The 984-nt window shown below is 45.9% G+C and overlaps 1 protein-coding gene across 2 annotated transcripts in view; it reads right to left on the bottom strand.

Moving 5' to 3' along the window:
• Positions 1–220: 220 nt before the first annotated feature.
• The window catches only part of EMX2 (empty spiracles homeobox 2), a 6,834-nt gene continuing 6,070 nt past the window's right edge, over positions 221–984 (bottom strand). For both annotated transcript variants that reach the window (XM_017746856.1, XM_008643188.2), the window contains one exon: positions 221–911. In XM_017746856.1, coding sequence (XP_017602345.1) covers positions 744–911 — 168 coding nt within the window. In that variant the 3' untranslated portion in view covers positions 221–743. The remainder of the gene's footprint in view (positions 912–984) is intronic.

The following is a 984-nucleotide window of genomic DNA, read 5'->3' on the forward strand; positions in this document are numbered from 1 at the left end:
CCCCTCCCCACCGTGTTTGTCCATCCGGAAGGAACACTATGCTTTGTTACTGCTACTTCATTTAGCTTTCACAAACACTTTGACGCCAGAAGTTATCATAAAATGTTTACAGACTGCACATTTCTCGTAAAATAAAATTAAAAAGCACACAGAACCTGTCTTAAAGGGAAAAAAATTACAATTCATTTCTGTCTTTAGGAACCGGAATAATTTTTTCCGATTTTTTTTTCCCCAGACGGCTTTACACATGCAATTCAAGTTTCTGAAACAGGTGTGGGTTTTGGCTGCTTATGGAAATTTCTCTTTCAAAGACGGAAAAAACTGTGAAGTGCAAAATGTCCTGTAAGGTGTTTATTTTTCTGGTTTGGTTGGGGGCTTTTTTTGCTTCTATTTTTTTTTTCTTTTAAAGATTTTTTTCTATATATTTTTAAATTTTTTTGACGTTATGTTTTTAAAAGTGGATTGCGATAAACGGAATACCTGTCAATCACCTCGTCCGGGTGTTTTGGCTTTGATTGACAGATCCCCTTTGCCAGAGCGGTGCCGGCAGTGCCACAGTTCGGACCCCTCGCTGGCTGGCCCTCGCTCGCTCCCAGCTCCCTCCCAGGCAGGAATCGTGTTTTGATGAAGATCTCCGTGTCCTTCCTCGCACCGCCACGCTGGGGGGGTGGGGGGGGATGGTGAGCCTTTAACACTTTCGGTTGGTGGGGTCCTGGCTTTGAAAAGTCCAAAAGTGCCAGGTTTTAATCGTCCGACGTGACGTCGATTTCCTCTGGGCTGGCTTGTTTGGTGGCGATTCTCCACCGGTTAATGTGATGAGTCCCTTTTTTCTTCTGTTGTGAGTCTGAACCTTCTTCTTCCAACTTTTGCCGCTTAAACTTTGTCCGTCTGTTCTGAAACCATACTTTTACCTGCGGGAGGAAAGGCACCGGGCATTAGTCCGACCGCCGGCTGCCCTGGACCTGCGGAGGCGCTCCGCGCCCC

This window comes from Corvus brachyrhynchos, unplaced genomic scaffold (assembly GCF_000691975.1).
Source record: "Corvus brachyrhynchos isolate BGI_N302 unplaced genomic scaffold, ASM69197v1 scaffold319, whole genome shotgun sequence".
In the NCBI taxonomy this organism is placed as follows: domain Eukaryota; kingdom Metazoa; phylum Chordata; class Aves; order Passeriformes; family Corvidae; genus Corvus; species Corvus brachyrhynchos.